Source organism: Mytilus trossulus, chromosome 11 (genome assembly GCF_036588685.1).
Source record: "Mytilus trossulus isolate FHL-02 chromosome 11, PNRI_Mtr1.1.1.hap1, whole genome shotgun sequence".
Taxonomy (NCBI): Eukaryota; Metazoa; Mollusca; class Bivalvia; order Mytilida; family Mytilidae; genus Mytilus; species Mytilus trossulus.
The window spans coordinates 26,591,500-26,613,009 of NC_086383.1; the positions used below are offsets into that span (position 1 = coordinate 26,591,500).

General features: G+C 31.7%; 1 protein-coding gene across 1 annotated transcript in view; it reads left to right on the forward strand.

The window, feature by feature from the left end:
• The first annotated feature begins 363 nt into the window (after positions 1-363).
• Positions 364-21,510, forward strand: part of LOC134690938 (nucleolar protein dao-5-like) — a 358,745-nt gene continuing 337,598 nt past the window's right edge. The window contains exon 1 of the mRNA XM_063551107.1: positions 364-502. Within this exon, the coding sequence (XP_063407177.1) occupies positions 398-502 (105 nt within the window). The 5' untranslated portion in view covers positions 364-397. The remainder of the gene's footprint in view (positions 503-21,510) is intronic.

Here is a 21,510-nt window from a genome sequence, read left to right on the forward strand (position 1 = left end):
AGGTCTTTTGAGGGGGAAAGGGGGGTCTCTACTTTGAATCCTTTATTTTTAATGCCATTTTCTCTATTCTTCAGTTATTTTGTCACCTACAAGCTCATCACTAGTATACCAAAAGAAAAAAGGAAGAGAACTTAAACTATTTTACTAATATTTTAGGAGTAAAAAACAATGCACACAAAAAAGTCGCTAATATTGTAACCCTTAAAAATCTGGTCGCGCGCTAAATCCCCCATGGAGATTTTCAAAAGTTGGCAGGTCTGGTATTCACGATAGTGTGTGTACTACGGACACAATATTTTTGTTTTAAGGTCAGCTATTCAAGTATGTCTACTATGGACACATTCTTTTCGTTTTCAGGTCAGCTTTTCAAGTATTCACGTCTCAAAACCTGCACAAAATGAAAGGCAAAATAAACAACAATGATGCCATGAGACAGAATGGGGAAGATTGGAAAACTTTTAGTGAGGCAGAGAAAGAAAAATATGCTGAGGAAGCTCAAAAGGTAATTGGGTTTTAGAAGATGTGGTATGAGAGATCAAGCTCAAAAGGTAATTAGATTTCAGATGTGGTATGAGTGCCAATGAGACAACTCTCCATCCAAGTCAGAATTTGTAAAAGTAAACCATTATTGGTCAAAGTGTGGTCTTCAACACAGCCTTGTTTCTACAACAGTGTTCTCCCCAGGCCCTTAAAGGACTGCGGGCCCGCGGTGGATAATTTTTTACCGTGGTTTTATCGGTCTTACCGCAATGTATAATTCTTATCCGTGGTGCTAAAATTTTAGGTGAAATTAGACTAGTTCAAACCAGTTCTTATCCAGATTGTTTGATCAATTTACCTTATGAGGTTAGCCTTGTTGATTGGATTGAATCGATGTTACTAACACTTGCAACATGATTGTTTTGTGCCTTAAATAAGATTTGATAATTTTATGATCACAAATTACTACACACTCAGCTTGTCTGGCAAAACAGCATTTGGTCATCTGAGTAATCTTGGCCTAATATCGCATGACCCAGTTAATTCAAGTAGAGAATTCAAGTTTATTTACATTAATTGCAATCTACATGATCTATTATTATGAATTAAAGGCATGACTGTACCTTCAAACTGAATATCTATATCCAAAATTAACAAATGAAAGAAGTAAACAATGTCCATAAGCACATGTAAAATCTATTTATATCTACTTCCTGTCATTTAGGCGGGGAAAATAGGGAGACGTTGTTGTTGACATTGAATACAGTTACTTATTAGGGAATTCTGTTTAATGAATTTTGACAAACAAAGATTAAAGTTTTAGTGCATTACAAGAAAGGTTAATACTACTTGAAATTTATATGTATGGCAACATGTTCAAAAGTTTATAATTTTTAGCTTTTCGGGCCAAGTGAGCTTTTCCCATCACTTTGGGTCCGTCGTCATCCGTCTTCGTTAACTTTTACAAAAATTCACTGAAACTGCTGGGCCAATTTAACCAAACTTGGCCACAATCATCTTTGGGGTATCCGAAATTGTCAGTTCACCCCTTAAGAAGTTATTGCCCTTTATAGTAATGTTTTAACATTTTACTTAAATCTTAGTAATCTTTTACAAAAATCTTCTCCTCTGAAACAACTTGGCCAAATTAAACCAAACTTGGCCACAATCATCCTTTGGATATCTATTTTAAAAAATGTGTGGCATGACCCCGCGAACCAACCAAGATGGCTGCCACAGCTAAAAATAGAACATAGGGGGAAAATGCAGTTTTTGGCTTATAACTAAAAAAACAAAGCATTTAGAGCAAATCTAACATGAAGTGAAATTAATTATCAGGTAGAGATCTGTCTGCCCTGAAATTTTCAGATGAATCTGACATCCTGTTGTTGGGTTGCTGCCCCTGAATTGGTAATTTTAAGAAAATTTTGCTGTTTTTGGGTTATTATCCTGAATATTATTATAGATAGAGATAAACTGTAAACAACAATAAAGTTCAGCAAAGTAAGATTAACAAGTAAGTCAAAATGACTGAAATGGTCAGTTGACCCTTTAGGAGTTTTTGCCCATAATAGTCAATTTTTAACAATTTTTCGTAAACCTTAGTAATCTTTTACAAAAATCTTCTTCTTTGAAACTACATGGCCAAATCAAACCAAACTTGGCCACAATCATCATTTGGGTATCTAGTTTAAAGAAAATGTGTGGGTGACCTGGTCAGCCAACCAAGATGGCTGCCACAGCTAAAAATAGAACATAGGGGTAAAATTCAGTTTTTGGCTTATAACTCAAAAACCAAAGCATTTAAAACAAATCTGACATGAAAGTTAAATTGTTAATCAGGTCAAAATCTAATGGCCCTGAAATTTTCAGATGAATCAGACAACCCATTGTTGGGTTGCTGCCCCTGACTTGGTAAATTAAAGGAAATTTTGCTGTTTTTGGATATTATCTTAAATACTATTATAGATAGCAATAAACTGTAAAAAACAATAAATGTCTGCAAACAAAGTAAGATCTACAAATAAGTCAACATGACCGAAATTTTCAGTTGACCCTTTAAGAAGTTATTGCCCTTTATAGTCAATTTTTAACCATTTTTTCGTAAATCTTAGTAATCTTTCACAAAAATCTTCACCTCTGAAACTACTGGGCCAAGTTAATTGTAGATAGAGATAATTTTAAGCAGCAAGAATGGTTAGTAAATTAAGATGTACAACGGGCCAAAAGTCAATATATTTCAAGGTTAAAGCGTGCGTTGATGCATTCATTGTCTTAATAGATGGCATAAATATGTTATTGCATGTACATTTTGACAAAACAGTACATATTGTTGATTATGGTAATGAAAGAAGAAATCAACTGCAACTAGTCAATGCAGCATGGTCAGGACTTGATTGCAAGTCTTACGTACCTTTATGGGTTTCCTGGTTGAATCGAACCATCACGACTGGAACAGGTACCAAGATTGCGGGAAGCATGTTTATCAGTTTGACTGACATCAATTATAATGCCAATATAAATGATGTTATGGTATACTCGACTTATCCAGCCGACTGCAGGATATTTGATTTACCTGCAGAAGAAATCACAGGTAAATTATTTATCAAAATGTGTGTAATTAGAAATAGTGTATATGGCTGTATTTACTCCTGATTTGTTAAATCGATGTTCGTCTTTCCTTTCATTAGCATCGTGTTAGTAAAATGCCAAAAGGTCGGGAATACAACATATGGTCTTTCTACTGGCATTTAAACACAGTAGGTCAAAATAGAAATGTTTGATCCCATGTCTCGTATTAATATATGGCTACGCTCTCAATCGTTTAGCACCATAACAACAACTATTTATAGTGTTCGTAAATAACTAGTAGACAAACAGGAAATTATTCTGACTTTCAAGTGTGAATCCAAAAAGTCAGCTACAAGAGGCCCTAATAGGACAAATGTACGAAAAACAAATACATAAAACAACACTGCCACTAATCTTCAACCTCCAGACTTGGTAAATGCACATATCGTATATGTTTATTTAATTTATGTAATGCGTATATGTTCATATAATGTAGCTAATGCGTATATTGCATATTTATGAATTGGCTAATGATGTATTTAGTTCGATGTCTATGACTAGATCGGAGTTTTTGATGATTCTCTTATGTGCAGGTTGTATCCTGTCTTTAAAGAATCAAATAAGTTAATGTTTCAAATCTATCAATATGTCCCGTTTTTCTAATCTCGCATATATTTATTTGGGCTCTTTTTGATGTCCAATTGACCTGTTATGTTATTGTTTGTTTGATTTGATCACATACTGGTAATTTTAGAACTATCATGCTTTGAAGTTCTGCGTTTTAACACATGCACAATATCAAAATAATTCATGCACCAAAAAAACTGTCGTCATTGCTCAAGAAGCTGGTGTTTTTTTGTTGTTGTTGTTTATATTGTATTTCATAATTTTTCAAATGAACCATAAAAACACAAAATGTATAATTCACTAACATCAATGTTTCCGTATAATACAACCTTAGTTGTTGAAATTTTAAGTTCAACGTAATCTACCAAATTCCTTGATAAATCTAGAAATGTTGAAATAATTAAGAAAATCAACATTTAGTTGGATGGATTTGGCTATGTTATTTAAGTCAGACAAAGTTCTACAATTTTTCAAGTATATGTGCAGCCTTGGTTTTTATGTTCAAAATTTTAAACGTTTCTGGTGAAGGTTATTCAGAACAAGCCTTTAGATCAGGGAACTCAGTATCGCCTCTTTTACTACAAAATGTACAAATAAAACCCATAAATTGGACAGTGTGTAAATTAGTTATCTACCGAATTAGACTATTTACCGGGTTTTTAATCACATGAGCAACACGACGGGTGACCCATATAGAGCAGGATCTGCTTATTATTCTGAAGCACAAGAGACCACCCCAGTGGTTGGTTGGGTTCGTGATGCTTAATCTCTAGTTTTCTATGCTGTGTCGTGTGTACTATTATTTGTCGGTCTGTATTTTTCTTTTTTAGTCATTGCGTTGTAAGTTCTTTTTCGATCTATGCGTTTGTGTGTTTCTGTGGTATCTTTAACCCTTTTTTGCAATAATTTTCATATACCTCCCAAATTCATTTCGTTATATTTTGATGCATACACTAGTAAAAAGAGAGATAAAACTACGTGTTGAACAATTGGGGCATAACTTTAGGGTTAAGTAGTGAATTGAACTAGTGTGGAAAGGACAACAATAAGTATTACTGCTGTTAAACAACTAAATTACAGACCCCCTGAATCTAATATTATCCGTATTTTGATTTAAAGCTGTCAGACAGTTTTGTCTTTAAGGTTGTATTTTGTAAATACAGTTGTTTCACAAACCCCGCCTCTTATAGGGATCTATAGTTATCAAATGTATCAGGCTTATGATTTGTTACGCCAGACGCGAGTTTCGTCTACTGTACTGTCTACATAAGATTCATCGAATGACGCTCAGAACTAACTAGTTAGAAAGCACACCAAGTATTAAGTTGAAGAGCATTGAGGACCCGAGATTCCAAAAAGGGTAATACGGCTAATAATATTTATAGATTTGTTGATGTTTTGACGTACTAGTTCCCAGATATAATCTCTGGGTTTCAACTCGTAGACACAACTTAAGAATTTGACCAGTGTAGAAGAACATTATAGCACCTTAAATGTAATGTTCAGGAGGTTCAAGTGTAAGCTCTTAGAAGTTCAGGGCATATAACCGTTAAAAATATGCCGCTCAGTCCTATATTTTGACATTTGAATAGAATAGTAGTGCATATCAACTAATCGTTCAGGAATATAATTTTTCAATAAACGTCATGGTAAAAGTGTCACAGTTTTAGCTGCAAAGTGGCATGGGAAGTTTCGTTGTCAATATTTACAGAATTGCCACCTATAAGAAATCCACTACGAAATAACTGTTGTTGGTCCTTTAGAAGCGGTTTACTTTTTGCGGGACGTTTATTTTCATTTATTTTGCGGGAAAGGGAAATGGCGAAATTATATTCCGCGAAACCTATATGCAAACGTTCGGTTCCTCCTCATAGCTAAAGCGTTTTTCTTCGGATCAAAAATGATTAATGTCGATTTTATCAACATTAATAAGAAAAACCATTGTTCCCTGACTGTCATCTTTTACCCATAATAATAGACAAACATTTTTCTGCAACCAATTCAGAATCCGCCAAAATCGCGAAATTTTACACCCGTAAAAAAATAATTAGCAAAGCTACCAGGCTTATACTCTGTTGCGCCAGATGTGCTTTTGTCTACACACGACTCAACAGTGACGCTCAGATAAAAATTGCCAGACAGCCGCTATAGGGTATTTAAAGTAGACTTCGACTTTTTTCTACATATTAACGAAGACAAAAAAAACTTATCATAGATACATAGATACGCCAGATATCAATTCCATCTAAAAAAAATCATCATTGATGCCTAAGATATAAAGTTCATAAAAATACTGGGAGTATTTCCTATCAATTTAAAGACCGGCATTAAACACCTAAAGCAAATGTACTGAGGGTTTTGCATCGCATGGTGCATGTGTAGAAATCGATTTCTTATATATAAATGCATAAAAAGTGTACATAACAACACCGATAATGCAAAAGGTAATTAAATGTAATTATCTCTAAATATGTCGGACAGCAGATATCCTGCATCAGTATATATTTATTCATATATATAGTATGTATACATTTTATTTCGTTTCAGAGTTGGAAACCGTAAGCACTACAGAAACCATGACTAATTAAAGAAAACCAAATATTTTTTAAACAACGAATGATTCCTGTTATTGTTTGTGTGGTAATATAAACAACATCTCATTAAAAGAAGATGATCTATTTAAAAAGATTGAACGGATTAGATTAGACCTGGTTGTGGATACAAAGAGTACGAAAAAGTACAAACGGTCACTAATATCAATGGCTGATGACAGGTTCTCCTCTAAATGTATCGGATGCTTTGCAATTTTCATCCTGGTAATAGTTTTTAGCATTTTTATTTTGCTTGACTTACAGCATTTTGGTTCCTTTATATTAAAAAAGAAAATGACAAAAATCAGATACTGAATAATTACAAATAATGTAGAAGAAAAGTATCATAAGATCCATGAATGGTATCCAACAATAAAAAAAATTAGTACATTGATTATGCTTTCAATTACCTTTTTAGTAAGTTGTGATCTACTCTGTAATTGAATCGCTGGCGTATAATTTTTACGTTTGCAATTGTATAACATCTTATAGTTATTTTTACATATCACAACTATGTTAAAGTTGTTGATACACAAATACTTGAAGATTTACTTGACAGAAAGAGATAACACTTTGACGTCAAAAACATAATTAAACTTACATATCGGCCTTAACTTGCTATGATTACAATTTCAAGTATTGTGTTTTTGTCAAAACATCTATGTGAGCAACATATTTTATCAAGAATATATATTAGATATTTTGTAAATAAATTTTTAGCAGGTTATTCTTTGTGCAGAGCTGTTGCTCATGTCTTAACTTTGTTGACAGTTTCTTAAATTGAGACAAATGTTGAAGGCTCTAATCGTTCTGAATTATAACGTAATGTAATGTAAAATGTGCGAAGTTGTACTTTCAATCCGTGAGTAAAATTAACATCTGTAAGTCGAATACACAAATTTATATTAGTCTTTTCTTTACTTATAGCGAGTACAAATCAGATATTGCACTTAATAGGTAGATGCGAGGGATATGTTCAGCCCCTCGAAGTGGTATTTTGTTGTCTTTTGTTTATTGTCACTACAGACTAGTCAAATTATAAGATGGCTTACATCTGTACTCGAAGGAACTGATTTTTGTACTCGACGATTTAAAATTGGTCTGAATTTAACTTAATATATCTCGACCCAGTCTTAACTATAATCGACTGTACTGATTTATACTTGAACCTTATCTTTGCTGGTGAAAATAGTCTGAACTAGTATTCGACTACTCTGAAACAGCCTTAACCCGTTCTCGACATGTACTCGACCAATGATTGACCAGCTCTCGACCTATTGTTCAGACTGAACTATACTCCACCAATTGTCTGATCAATATTCGAACATGCAAGACCAAATATCCTCTCCTTTTTAATATTTTGTTTGTTGAGATGACTTCGTTTTTAACTGACATGAAAACAGCCACATAAGATTTTCTTATTAAATTGTACATAAACAAATTTTAGGAAATGTTATATACATAAACATGTGAGATGTTTTGTAAATATGTGTCTCATAAACCAACTCAATAGGTTGGTATTGATTGTTTTAAATGCATATTTTTCATTATATCATTGTATAATGAGGGGACAATCAATATGTAACACAAAATAACATATGATTTATTATATATACATGACAAACAGATTGTTACATCCTTACAAGATTCTCAGATGAATGAAATAGAGATAATTAAAGTATCTGATTTTAGTTAAAAAAAACTATACTGAGGGTTATATAACAAATTAAGGTGTTCAATGTGTGGCATGTGTATTTGTTGAACAAGACTTGATTTTCCTTAACTCTTAAATAGAAAACTGTATAGGATTCATGGTTACATACAATAGTTTTATCACAAGTAACAACAGCCATCACAATCACTAACATTAAATATATCTATTCTTATATAATATACATTGAACATGTTTAAAAAAATCGATAAGAAAATAAAGATATGAATTATAGTTTTCTCCTGATCAGGGGTTAACTATTAAGTAATACATTCTGCTTGAGACATACTGATTAAAAAGATCACACTTGGTCAGTAAAACATTTTATATAACATCATCCTGCAAAACTCAAATAATAAAGCCTTTTGAATTCACTTGTTAGAAATACACGAGTTTTAGAAAATATTATGTTCTGTTTACCTGTAAAACACACCTGTTTTAAGGTTATAAAACTTATTAAAGTGCTTCTTGTATGACGAAACTTATTTTGATTTATTAAAAATAAAACAATATAAAAACTGCTGCAACTTTGGAAAACATGACTTTTTTTAAAAGGTAATCGAGGATTTCTATGAAAGTATAAATATTATAAGGATTTTTAAAAATTCTTAGTTTAACAAAACAAAAGTGTCAATGTTAACATTTGTTACTTTACATACATTACATATTTAAAAAAAATTCTAAAAAAACTTCTAATATATTTGAATTATGGTTGGAAATTCTAGTATTTTGGCTGTATATCAAGCTATATGCTCATAATATATCATTATCAAAACTTTATTTATAACATGATATTTTTGAATCCAACCAGAAATTACATCATTTGATCATCCTGCTATATTATTATTATCTGATCTTAAAAAAAAAAAAAAATAAATAAATAAATAAAAAAAAAATCATTAAATGTGATATAGATTATAAATATATAAAATTGATATATAACAGTTTCTAAATTATTAAAATACAATATATTTAAAAGGTCTTCAACAATATTTCTAAGGTTTTGTTGTGATCAGATAACTACGTGTTATACTTTTCTTTTCTAAACTAGTCGCCAACACGAAGTGAAAAAAAATGAACTCTTTCCCTTCGAAAATTATTTAACTAAAAGGGAGAAGTAATATGGGATATTCAAACTTAACTGTCGTTCACAAACTGACAATGTCAAGGCAAAACATGAAATTGGTAAAGAAATTAAAAAAGATCTCAGATCTAATAATTTGATACGAAGCTTTTTGCATATTTTTGTCTGGAATTTCTTATTTTCTGAACCAGTTCAACAAAATTTTTAATAATCTTTACTACAAACATTGTATTTACTTTTTATAACATGTACTTGATGCTAGCTAATAGTTTTACATTTCACGATTAAACTGAATACTGTGCTGCATGTGTTTAACTGTTTTTGAACTGATTCCGTTTTTGTTATTCGTTTGTTTATCATTTGACAATATGAATGCTAATTTGTGGTATGAGTGCCAATGACAACTACAGCAACCTTTTTTAAAAATTTAAAATCAAGTCAAAACGAAACCAAGGAACAGAACAATAACAGTTGAAATTAAAGTGTCCATATGATTGTGGTGACTTTTGTTATGAACTATTACAATACAGAAGAACTAATATTCTATAGGCAAATATAGACAACAAACAGCCTACTCTATATAAAACAAGAGACAACAACCAACAACAACCACTAAACAAAAGGGTTCTGACTAGTGTAATTTGAAAATTGCAATGTAAGCTATTTTTCCGTAACTATCACGTAATGCATGCATATGTTATAATTTCAGATTCCCAATTGTTTACTTTCGATTTTGATGAAGCAACATTCAAGCAGCGTCTACATACGGAGTATATATCTCCAAATTCAAACGATATTCCTGAGCTAGTATATCATGATTTCTTTTAGGTTACACTTTGTAAATACAGCTGTTTCCCAAAACACGCCTCTTTTGGGGAGATCTTGAATATTCATAGAAAATTAATTTTGTTTACATACTGGTTCCCAGTTATGCTCTGTGTTCCATCTCACAGAGACATAATTTGGAAATGTTACCAGTAAATATACATGTGCATATTGTTTACATTAAAATCTGTGGTAACCTTTCATTCGAGGTAGGGGTAGTTAAGAAATATAGTGTTAGTTTAAACCCTGAGAAGTTCAGGGCATATACATATTGAAAATATGCCGCACAGCGCTATATTTTGACCTTTGAAAAAAATTGTGGTGCATATGAACTTTCAATTCTAGGATAAGATTTTTTTCAAAACTTCATAGTAAAAGTGGTACAGTTTTAGTCGTAAAAGGAGTTCCTATGGGAAATTGCATTGTCAATATTTACAGAAATGCAACCTATATAGGGTGAAAAGGGGAACATTCCGAATTTAACCAAATTTGCTTTATTTCACAGATTTTAACGAAATTAACTCAAATATGAAGTTTTATAAATATTCAAAGAAGATTGATAGAATCCTGGGCCTTAAATATGCGTACTCAGCATAAATTCACAGTTTACAGTATGCATAATCTACTTAAAGTCTTGGATACAAAATTAATTCCTAATGTTTGCATATTTGTGAGTTAAATTGTTAAGAAGTGCTCATATATACTCTTCGCAGTCATTGAAACATATAGATCCTTCCTGAAATTTTTTTATAGGGTGTTTGTGTCCTTACAGAATCCAAAAAGTAAGCCGCAACACCTAAATCTGCCTTTTTGTCACCACGGCATAATAAATACAAGCAAGAAAAACAAAAATATCCCAATAAAACTTACAATAGTGTGTTCTATCCTGAATATGTACTTAATATTCTAAATTGCTAGAAACAGCAGAATGATTTAGGAAATTTGAGGCCCCAGGGGCAAAAAAATAGAAAATTGCCTACACCCTGGGTCATAAAACAATTAATTTAACTTGTAAATGCTATGATTTTAGAGTTCCAAAAAGTAAGCCGCAACACCTAAATCTGCTTTTTTGTCACCACAGCATAATAAATACAAGCTAGAAAAACAAAAATATCTCAAGAAAACTTACAATAGTGTGTTCTATTGTGAATATGTACTAAATATTCCAAATTGCTAGAAACAGCAGAATGATTTAGGAAATTTGAGGCCCCAGGGGCAAAAAAATAGAAAATTGCCTACACCCTGGGTCATAAAACAATTAATTTAACTTGTAAATGCTATGATTTTAGAGTTCTTGATATAGAAAACAATAACTATGCTTGGAAGTTACGCAAAAATCAGATGTAAGCAGTCATCTCTATAACATTTTAAGTGAATTTATATCTCATACTGGTATCTGCAAACATACAACTATTGCAAATATGGCTTTGTTTGAACACTTCTAGTATATATATTAGCTACATTGTGTCAGAAATATGGTTACAGATGATACTGTTGTGACAATATTTCTAAATTGACCATTTGAGGCAGAAAATGTGTACTTTAATTGACAAATATGCATACAGTAAGATGTGGACTGGAGACAGAGGCTGGGTTGGATACTTTGTATAATCTTGAATGTTGTAATGATTGATATGCTTTCAATATGTTATCAAAACAGTTTTAAACAGGTTCTCGGCATTTTTTTATCAGAAAATATGCAAATAGGGTAAGCTGGCAATAATAAAATCTTGTTTTCAAATTCTTTAAAAAATTGAAACAGGGGAGGGCGTATAAAATGTACAGTAAAGAAAAACTTAGAGTATATGCAGTGATTTCTTTAAGGCTATAATATTGATAAATGAGTATTTATGTGAGAAAAACTGATTTTAGAGAGATATCTATTTGAATAAATCTTTGCATAAAGAGGGTTGCTGCTCAAAAGTAAGTATTAAACCAATAGTCCCAAACGATGAAGTTGAAATCATTTCTTCGTTAATTTTACGGACGCCATTAAAAGTTGGTTGCCCGTTATAGAATATCCGGTTCACAGATGATATTGAATATGTTCCATATGTCGTAACTACAATTCTCTTCCCCTTTCACGAGTGACCTACCGATTACAACTTTTTTTTTCATTTTACTAATTGATAGTACATAGAGCCATTCTATAATATAACTGTTGAAGAAGTGTAAAACCTAACCGTTTCTTGCTGGTTATATACCTTATTATTGGTACCGTTTGAAATATTACTACCACTTGATCAATACATCTGGTAATTGAAAGGTTTTCCCCGAGTATATAACTTCTTCAGAAGACAGCTCTTATGTGCTTCCATACATGAACAGACGCATTATGACGAAATTGTTTTCTCTCGTACATTGCTCTGTTACTATGTAAGAATTTGGGTATACTTTGGTTATTTGTAAGTATGATAAGCTATTCAAGGTTTGTTTACTATTCTTGTATGAAAATACTTTGACTCTGCGACTCTGCACATCGCTGAATAATTTGACGAAAAGTCTGGTTCAGAAAATGTGATGAGAACGTGTTTAAAGTACGCAATTTACTCTTGTTGTTAATTCATTGAGATTTTATTTATTTATGCATTGGAATCTGGGTTTGACGCAAAGAAATTGCTAATCTGTAAAGAAGATTGTTCTTTAATTTATTTTAGTTTAGCAATCAAGTGCTTGAATATTGATTTAGAAACTGATGAAAGGTAAATTATCTTATAGGTGCATCATTTTCCGGCTTTAACAAGGAAGTAATATTATTCCAAAACATGTTTTCTCGTCATGCTTATATCTTTTACATTTTGTCGATTTATAAAAATGTATAACGATTTCAGAAAAAAAACGTTGAATTTCTTGCATGAATATAACTAATACATTGGATTAAAGATCAGAATGAGCAATTTGTTAGCAATTTCTTTGCGGTATTATTTACTGGAATATCGTTGTTAAAGAAAATTATTGGTCTTTTCGACTTGCTAAATTCTTTTGCTGACTCGATCGTATTTACATATTTGTGTTCAACATTTTTATAAATCATCCTTAAACCTTTAATGTTTTAACATTACAATTATCAATTTGTCTTTTTCTAACACTTTACATGTTTTAGCAGATGTAAAAACAATGTTTCCTTTCTGTTCAGGATGGCTTTAAATATATTTTGGACCAACGGTAATTATTCTTTTGGCTTGTTTTAAGACCTTAGTCTCGCCGTTTAATGAAAGCATAATCTATATGAATTGACGGATATTCATGTCACACTATGTAGTTCCTTAACTTGTAAATTTGCTTGCAACATTGTCATTCAAGACATTAGTGAATAGTTGTGTATGTGGGAATAAGACCTCATCTAATTTTAATACAAACTGCAAACAATATTAAATAAATAATGGCAACAGTTGTAAACCACTGTTCGAAATTCATAAATTGATTGAGAAAAAAACAAATCCCGGTTACAAACTAAAACTGAGGGAAACATATCAAATATAAGAAGGGAACAACGACACAACAGTAACACTAAAATGCAACACACACAGACACGAACTATAATATAGTAATGTCAATTTTCCTGACTTGGTACAGGACATATTTTGGTGGGTTGAACCCTGATTTTGTGGCTAGCCAAACTTCAATGGCTTTAATAGCAATGTTAAATATACATTAAAATGACACATTACATGACAGGACTACAATTCAAATAAATGGAAGAATATACAAGTTTATCCTTTTTGGTAAAACGTCAATTAACAAAAATACCGAACTCCGAGGAAAATGGAAATATAAAAAAAAAGAAGATGTGGTATGATTGCCAATGAGACAACTCTCCACAAGAAACCAAATTGACACAGAAATTAACAACTGAAGGACACCGTACGGCCTTCAACAACGAGCAAAGCCCATACTGCATAGTCAGCCATAAGAGGCCCCGAAATGACATTGTAAAAAGATTCAAACAAGATAACTAACGGCCTCATGTATGTACAAAAATGTGTAAATGATATGCATCAAGTTTTTTATCTGTAAAAGCAACCTATGGTTTTATCCAGCTGTGTATAACTTCGTAGAATAGAACAAGAATGCATAAGTAGCAGTGGACACCGTCACATTAACGTGTTAGAATTATGTTTTATGTTATTAGTATCTCTGTTGCAGTAAAACATACGAAAGGTTTCATAGAGAAAAGTAAGCATCACTTTGATCGTTAGATGTTTGCTTTACAGGTTTTACATTTCCACATTTTGATTTGATATGTTTTTTGGGTTTGCAGTATACAGAAATAGTTACATATATACATAGAAAAAACTGTTTAAACACCATTTATCTTAAACTATTCATTCTGTGTGAGGATAATGTCTTCTCCATCCTTAAGTTGACTATCATGCATATATCGTCAATTGAGTTTGTACTTATCTAAGAGGTTTTCGGACTTTTATATATTTTAGCAATATATGAGCTCTTGTATTTGTACTCAGAGTGCCAAACGTTTTGTGTTGTTCACTCTTCTGAGCTATTTCGATAACTGTAATGTATAAACTAGTGTGTATATTCATTATTGAGTACACTTAGTATTGTGAATATTGATTTAATGAACAGACATGCGAGGTTAATCTTTGCTATTCCAGGAAAAGATACGTACAGAATTATGTTTTATATATGTAAACGTAAGAGCGTTATTTTTTTAAGTTTGCGCTACATATTGACGAGAAAATGTTTGGGCGTTTTGATTTATGTTTTTCGAACATTTATACTATACTGTCAGAAGAATGGAAAATGTATCTGAACAAAATTATGCTTCTTAGCCTTTAAAGAGAAGCGAAATATACTAAAGTTATATTTAAATTCAAATGTCGAAAACAATCTGACAACATCATGGAAAAATACAAAGGAGACTAATTGCAGTACAATAAACGCAATGGCGAATTTAATTTTCCAAAGCCTAAATAAAGTGATCTGCTTTCTTTGATACTTGCTATGTTACATAAGACCAGTTCTGAAAGTTTATAAGGATATTGATATTTCCAAAAATCTGGTCCTTACTAATATACAAGATGAAGCTGCAGGAGTGTCAACTTAATTTAAATGAATGATACGAAATGTCCACTGTCCGTTATATCGAATAGGAAAAAAAACATCTGCAGAAATTTTTATTTAAGACATTTCTCTAACATGTCTAATACAGATTTTGTTCAATATATGAATTAAGACCACATGGATGTTAATGATTATTTATTTTAAGGGAATGTTAAAAACATCCCTCAAAATGAATAGACAGTATATTGGTTAACTTTTTAAATACTGTACTCAAACTGGATAGGATGGGCCTTACAGGGATGATACCATCAATTTATAGATAGCTTTGACGCCACAAAACGGACATTTGATAAGCCGAGATAACAGATATGTCCAATAATCAAATTATGCTTCAAAAACTAAGCTAAAAGGTTTACAAATAACAGTACAAAGGCAACAAACCAGACTGTGCACAACCTTTGACAGATACAGAAACAAACTGGCAGTAAGAACAAAATGTAGGTAATGGTTCTATACCATAGGCAAAAACAAACACCAATTTGTGTTAACAACTATGTCTACCTTCGTTTAAGAGTTGTAACAGAACATTTTAAACTAAGGTAGATACATTTATTTGACACTATAATATTTATTATAAAATAACACAAATACAGAATTCCATGTGATGTATAATATCCACTTTAAATTATCAAATCAAAAATAAAATATACATTTATTTACCACAGACATAATTAAAATATACAGGTAGATGTCCAAATGAAGTTATCAAAATATTTACTCACAAAATTTCACACATTAGAATCAATGTATACACTAATAAATAACACGCAAGAGTTGTATGTAAGTACAAGGGACATCTTTTTACTATACATGTACTTTGAATAATTCTATATTTTTTTTTACACAAATACATGAATCTGAATGTCATCGAATACATATCTGGATATTTTGTTATAGATAAAACGTCTTTTTAAAGAAAATTATTGGTGAATAAACTCGACCAATTCACTCACAAACAAATAAAAGTCCGAAACATCACTTCAGTGGGCACACGTCATAACTTTACGCGATGCAACAAATCAAGCGGGATAATTATCTGTACTCTAACGATAATGTTCACACAATGTTCTAACCAGTTACATTATTAGTTTAAACAAGTACAATTATAAGTGAAGTGGTGCAATTTTTTATTAAGATAACCTATCTGTCCACATCTTCAAATAGCCCTATTCAATTATGTATAGTTAAAAAATGTGATGAATAAATTTCTTACTGATGTCGAGTTATTGATAAGAATCAAAACATATCTTTATCATTAAATTGTTATTGTGAAGCACAACCCGTAATAACTAGCTACAGGAATAATTATGTGGAAATATCGTTTGATTTTTTTAAATATGCAAAGTATCAATCCATTAAACTCAACAATGAACTTGAGTAGACGTACCTGACTGCGGATTTGTGAGATTCAAATATCATTTTACACAGCAACGTATGGTGTTGATTACACAATGCATATACTTCTGGACATATTTTTGAATTTCTGTGTCACCTCTGTCTTGTGTGGTACGTATTCTTAATTTATGTATTTATTAAAAATACCCATGATCAATTTTATAATATATGTATCTCTTTTAAATTTATACTAGAAATACCCGCGAAATATACTAAAGTTCATAATTTGCATTAATATATGAATGGGGGAGGGGGACATTCCAGCCGCGTTTCTGTATCCATTTTTAACTGAAAACCGAAGTTATTCCCCCATCAGTCAGGGTATTCTTATTGCATAATATTTGAAGACAAAATTTAAAGCGGAAATGATGACGTCCTAAAATATTTCACAACATGTTCCGCTCCGCAAAACAATATTTTAATTTTTATTCATTGATATATGAATGGGGTTGGGCCGTTTTTAAGTTGCACTTCGGTACCCATTTTTAACCGAAAACTGAAGTATCTATCCCCCCCCCCCCCCCTTTTCATGTTAAATTGGTGCGGTTCCCCGGAAAGAAAAGCGCTTGACTTGTACAAATCTGTTGTTCAATTGCGAAGAGCATCAAGAGAATGTGTATCACAAAGTGTTTCAGACTAAGATCAATATAGGTCATATTTGCTACGAAATAAAATCTGATTTTGCCGGGCAGACATGCAATGACGGAAATGGTGATGGCACGTAACTGTCAGAGCCGAACGTCGTGTAGGACTGTTGATTCGAACTGGCTTTTTTCTGATTTTAATCCCAAATACCCCCAAAAGATCTTGAAATGAACACATAATTTTCTACGCTGGTCATAACCCCTTTGTGGTATAAAACAATATTCGTGGATTTTATGTGAAAGAAGAAAACGCGACACCCAATCTCAACTCTATTGATTTAGTCATATAGATTCTGCACGTTTATGATACATGAATTGCAAAAAAACTTTTTTTTTTAAATTGAAATGACACTTTAGAACTTTTGAACTTAAGATGAAACAAGTTATCTTCTGTCAACGTGCTTACATAAACGATCACATAAGGTATTAATGACGTCTGTTTCAACATCAGAGTTTTTTATGCTATTATTTGTTTCTTTGTCTTTACCTTTTTAGCCATGTCGTTGTCAGATTATTTTCGATCTATAAGTTTGAATGTCCCTCTGATATCATTTTTCCCCTTTTATTTTATAACAAATCGGTTATATGTCTCTAGGCGACTTGTTGTAGTTTATTTATCGTTGTTTGCAAATATATGATTATATGATACAGTCCTTGGATGGTGTAAACTTCCCACTAACACCATACACCATTACACCATACACCATACACCATTACACCATACACCTTGTACCATTACACCATACACGTTACACCTTTGCACCATACACCTTACACTTTACACCATACACCATTCCCCATTCTATCTACACGATCCGAAATTACCCATAATGCAATTAAATTTTAAATATTAAGATTTTTATTATGTTTATGCTAACAATCCTAAAAAAATTAAATAAAAAAAACTTCGTTTGCAACCAATGAAAGGTCGTACATTATCATTCACACCATTCCCAATCGCACGTTACACAATCACACCATTCCTCATACACCATTACACCATTCCCCTTACACCATACACCATAGCACCATACACCTTACACCATTGCACCATATGCCATACACCATTACACCATACACGTTGTTTTGGGAAGTTTACACCATCCGAGGGCTGTATGTACGTGTTAGTGTAAATTTGTTATCCTCTTATATCACCATATGTGTTCCTTAGTTGTAATCAAATTAATTGTTTTGTATTGTTTGTAAAAGAAATGGTCTACCCTGATCTAATAGACCACCGTTATCCAGCGACAGACGATATATATTAGCCGTTCATCTTTGTCGATCAAATTGATAACTTTATTGTTTTAATGGTCTCTGCCTGAAAATGATTTAACTGTTTACCACTCACAAATACGATCATTGACCTCGACTTACCCAAATGTCAATATTTCCTGGTCAGGATTAGATTGCAATTGTTACATACCTTTATGGGTTTCCTGTTCTAACAAAATTGTGAAAATGTAATAATTTAGCTATTTATTTGAAAGTAGAATGTTTCTGCTGCACAAATACGGGCTGTTTTTGACAATACAATGCACATATATCGGGTACTAACATCATTAAGTCATAGTAATTTATTGAAATCGTCACAATTTCAGCAATTTAGTTAAATTTTAGACGGTTTCCGTCTTAAATGAAAGTGGCCGCATTTGTGTTCATTCATAATATTGAAATGTAAGGTAGCAATAAACAGTTAGGAAAAAATACTAAAATTTGCCCTTATGAATTTTACCATCCCCTCTTCATTGCTTTCTTGCAATATTAAGCTTACTGTTTGTGTCATATATGGGCATATGCATGTAATCAGAATCTTCCATAGATTTTATATCCAGTATATAAAATGGTAAAATATAATTTCTTTTTGGTGTATCCATGGCAACAATCTGAATTTATTTGTTATAATATATTGCAAAAAAGGGGGGGGGGGAAGATGTCACATATTTCCCCAAAATTTGGCTGAAAGTAGAATTTCAATCGCTTGAAGTAATACCTTTTCTGAAACTGTGTACATATATCATTCAGCAAATCCAATGAAAATCATATGTCTTTCATCTCATTTTTTTGTAAAATTGCGTCAAAAACTTCGTGTAGAAAAAAACATTAATTTCTGGACCGATGGCCGGTCTAGCTATGAAAATAAGGATTGTCAAACAGAAAACAGCCCATAAAACATGTAAAATTTAATCTTGAAAAAACCACAGGGGCCAAAATGCGGAACTAAACTCCTAACTGTGTATTGCTACCTGCGTTGTATTTATTGATAATACATAACATATATACAGGTTGACAAAAACAATGTGAAAAGTGACTTTTTTTTTGCATATTTGATAGATTTTTCATATATAAGCTGGTATTTGAGCGCTTTTAATGACCTTATCAGTTAAAATCTTTCACATAAACTAATTGAATAAATTGAAATAGACACTCAAGTGTTTAAAAATTGTCCTAAATATTTTGTTAGATGAACATAAAATTTGAGGCCAAAATCGGCCCTTACTTGGTCTAAACCTATTTCTTAGTCTGTCAATGAACTATTAAACGAAAATACATGCGATGCTATTCTTCTTGTTTGTTTAAATTTAATTAATGAATACATTATATCAGCTTTTCAGTAAATTAAAAAAAAAATCTGCATAAGGATGTTCTTCGATGTTCTAAGCAAGTGCTTTAACATTGATCTACAATCTGCTCAAAGGTTAATACTCGGATATGCACCAGGTTCCGGGTTGAGACTACCCGATGTTAGTTCACTATTAATTATCATGCAACATTGTAGTATGCTAATGAATTTTACTTGATTATTTATGGATTTTATTTATACAAATTATAGTTTAAAAAAAAATAAAAATTACTGCAAATGTGATGTGGTCGCTTTGTAAATACTAAACACTTGTGCTTTCAAACAAGTGGAAAGACCTTGTGTTCCTTGTTATATGCCGATGAAATGTCTTTCATTTATTGTTTTAGTACGGATATTGTTTGGCAAGAATGATAGTGCATATAAATTGACATTAAAATTTTATTCCTTTCATTGTAGCAACCGACAGACTCGAAAATCATTGACATGACATATTTATATTTCCTTACCATTTCTTTCAATAACTTCATCTGTATAGTCTGATGTGAGTCTCATTGTATGAATACGTTTAAAAAAGAATAAAAATTGACTCACCAGATCTTGCCGACACACATTTAAGTGTGCAGTTCTGCTATCATTGAAATACGATAAAGGAATTCCTCTCATTGCCTGTTATTTTTATTCTTTGTACTTATTGGTCTGATATTTTCTAATGTGAAACTTTGTCCTTTAATAATAAGACATAAAAAAACCACTATAGATACTTTGCAATTATGCAAATGCAACAATTGTAAGCAAGCAGTAAGCAAGTGATTGATGCATTATATACATGCATTTTAAAAGTCTCTTATAACTAATTGTATATAATGGCTCTTATTTTATTAAAATGTTTTGCAATGTATACATATTGATTGTATACTCAACTCACAAAACAGTTAAGACTATATAAGAGAAGCGAAAGATAACAAAGGGACAATCAAATTCAAATGTCGAAAAAAAACGAACAACGCTTTGGCCTAAAAAGAAAAAGCCAAGCAGACAAAAGACAGTGCAGAAAACAAAACATACAAAACCAAAGACTCAGCAACACAAACTCCACCAACGACCGGGTTGATTTTGTGCGTTTCGAAAGGTCACGCCGATTCTGCTCCCACTATAAGAAACTGATAATGTAAAGTTTAGGGGATATGCACTTCGTTTTAGACCGCACTTCATGTTGTTAAATACGTTATATATTTTCTATTGGAGATTTACATGCATGTATATTTGCTACGTCGGGATTTTGTTCTGGTAAGTATGTTAATCATGTTGAATGTTTTACTCCAATACTATTATTGTAGGTGTTTTGAAACCATTCTCCGCCTGAAAATCTATATGTACGACATCTTTCCTTCAACAATCATTTGATAAAGGTTGTATATGGTGTAAATAACCATTATAATCATATTTTCTTTCGAGTATTTAGAAAACAATTAATGATAAAGTCTTATTGTAACGTTTTCCTGTCCGTCAAAATTCATGACAAAGTATAAACTGGATAAACAATAAACAAATAGTTGCTGTTCGACCAATATATTTCCGTTTGGTCTTTCAATATGTATTATTGTTTAAATGTTTGCTGAATCCTGTCTGTGCAGATTTATTTCATTTTACACTTTTTGGATTATTCAGAACAATTCCTCAGACGCACACAATTGATTACAGGTCACATTCCTGTTTATATAATTCAGTTAGTATTGGTAAAAAAATTGCTTATTTATTCCTCCATTTTTAACTTCGATGCTATTTATAAATTTTAATCTACTAATCGATACTTTGTTATTTGTTATAAATTCTTTGGTCTGCTTCTATTCTTTAGTTGGATCATGAATAATATTACATTACTTTTCAATATTCCAAATTCTAGTAGATTAATT